At 57.1% G+C, this 1132-nt stretch overlaps 1 protein-coding gene across 1 annotated transcript; it reads left to right on the top strand.

Moving 5' to 3' along the window:
- The first annotated feature begins 36 nt into the window (after window positions 1-36).
- Window positions 37-1112, top strand: LOC100543476 (testis-specific serine/threonine-protein kinase 6-like). Its single transcript, XM_003208461.3, has one exon. It carries the CDS (start codon window positions 260-262, stop codon window positions 1088-1090), a length of 831 nt encoding a protein of 276 aa, XP_003208509.2. The 5' UTR covers window positions 37-259; the 3' UTR covers window positions 1091-1112.
- Window positions 1113-1132: the final 20 nt, after the last annotated feature.

The raw sequence follows: 1132 nt of genomic DNA, 5'->3' as shown, positions 1-1132 counted from the left end.
CAACTCAAGAGCAGAAACAGGTAAAAAATGAAAATATTCAGAGCTGGAAGTTCTCCCAGTGTGTGTCCATGACAAGCTGGGACACCCAAGAACAGTGCAGACCCGTCGGATCACGTTGACATCACAGTCACAGTGAGACACTGCCACACTTCATCACGATGCCTGGGTGGACCCTCAGCCCCACAGGCACCCGTGGAACCACTGCAGGTTTGTGAAGGCTGACTGCGGACACACTTTTATCCCATCCGGACCAGCTAAAATGCCAAACTCTGATGCAGACAAGAAGCTACTCCACAAGCTGGGCTTCACGCTGGGTGAGACCTTAGGAGAGGGTACGTTCTCCATGGTGAGGGCGGCCACCTCCACCAACTACACGGTCCCCCTAGCTATCAAGAGGGTGGACAAGCGAAGGGCCTCCCCAGAATTCGTGCAGAAGTTTCTGCCCCGGGAGCTCTCCATCCTGCGTGAGCTCGATCATCCCAACATCGTGCTCATCTTTGAGATCTTTGAGCTGACCAACAGTACGGTCTACATTGTGATGGAGGCGGCAGCCATCAACCTGCAGCAGCGGCTGCAGCAGCTGGGCAAGCTGCCCTGCATCCCCGACGCCCGGGACATCTTTGTGCAGATTGTGGGAGCCGTGCACTACCTCCACGACCGCAACATCGTGCATCGTGACCTCAAGTGTGAGAACATACTGCTCAGCGCTGATGGCCGCCGGGCCAAGATTGCTGACTTTAGCTTCAGCAAGGAAATGAGCAGCTACCCAGAACTGAGCACCACCTTCTGCGGAACAGAAGCCTACGTGGCCCCGGAGATGTGGCTGCATTACGCCCATGATGCCAAGAAGTTGGACGTCTGGAGCCTGGGGGTGGTCCTTTTTGCCATGGTGACTGGCTGCTTGCCCTTCCACGGCTGCCTCTGCAACGTGATCCAGCATCAGAAGGATGGGGTCCTGCACCTGAGGGGGGTGTCCGTGCTGCCAGAGCCCTGCCAGGCCCTCATTGTCCAGCTGCTGCAGTTCTTACCATGCTCCCGGCCCAGCGTGGAGCAGGTGGCCAGCAACAGCTGGCTGAAGGGGGATGTCTAAGGGGAATCCTTCCCAGAGAATGTGTCAGGACAGCCACCTTTT

The sequence above is a fragment of the Meleagris gallopavo genome, chromosome 9, assembly GCF_000146605.3.
Source record: "Meleagris gallopavo isolate NT-WF06-2002-E0010 breed Aviagen turkey brand Nicholas breeding stock chromosome 9, Turkey_5.1, whole genome shotgun sequence".
Taxonomy (NCBI): Eukaryota; Metazoa; Chordata; class Aves; order Galliformes; family Phasianidae; genus Meleagris; species Meleagris gallopavo.
The sequence above is the reverse complement of the archived record's forward strand: the minus strand, read 5'-3'. Positions and strand labels throughout refer to the sequence as shown.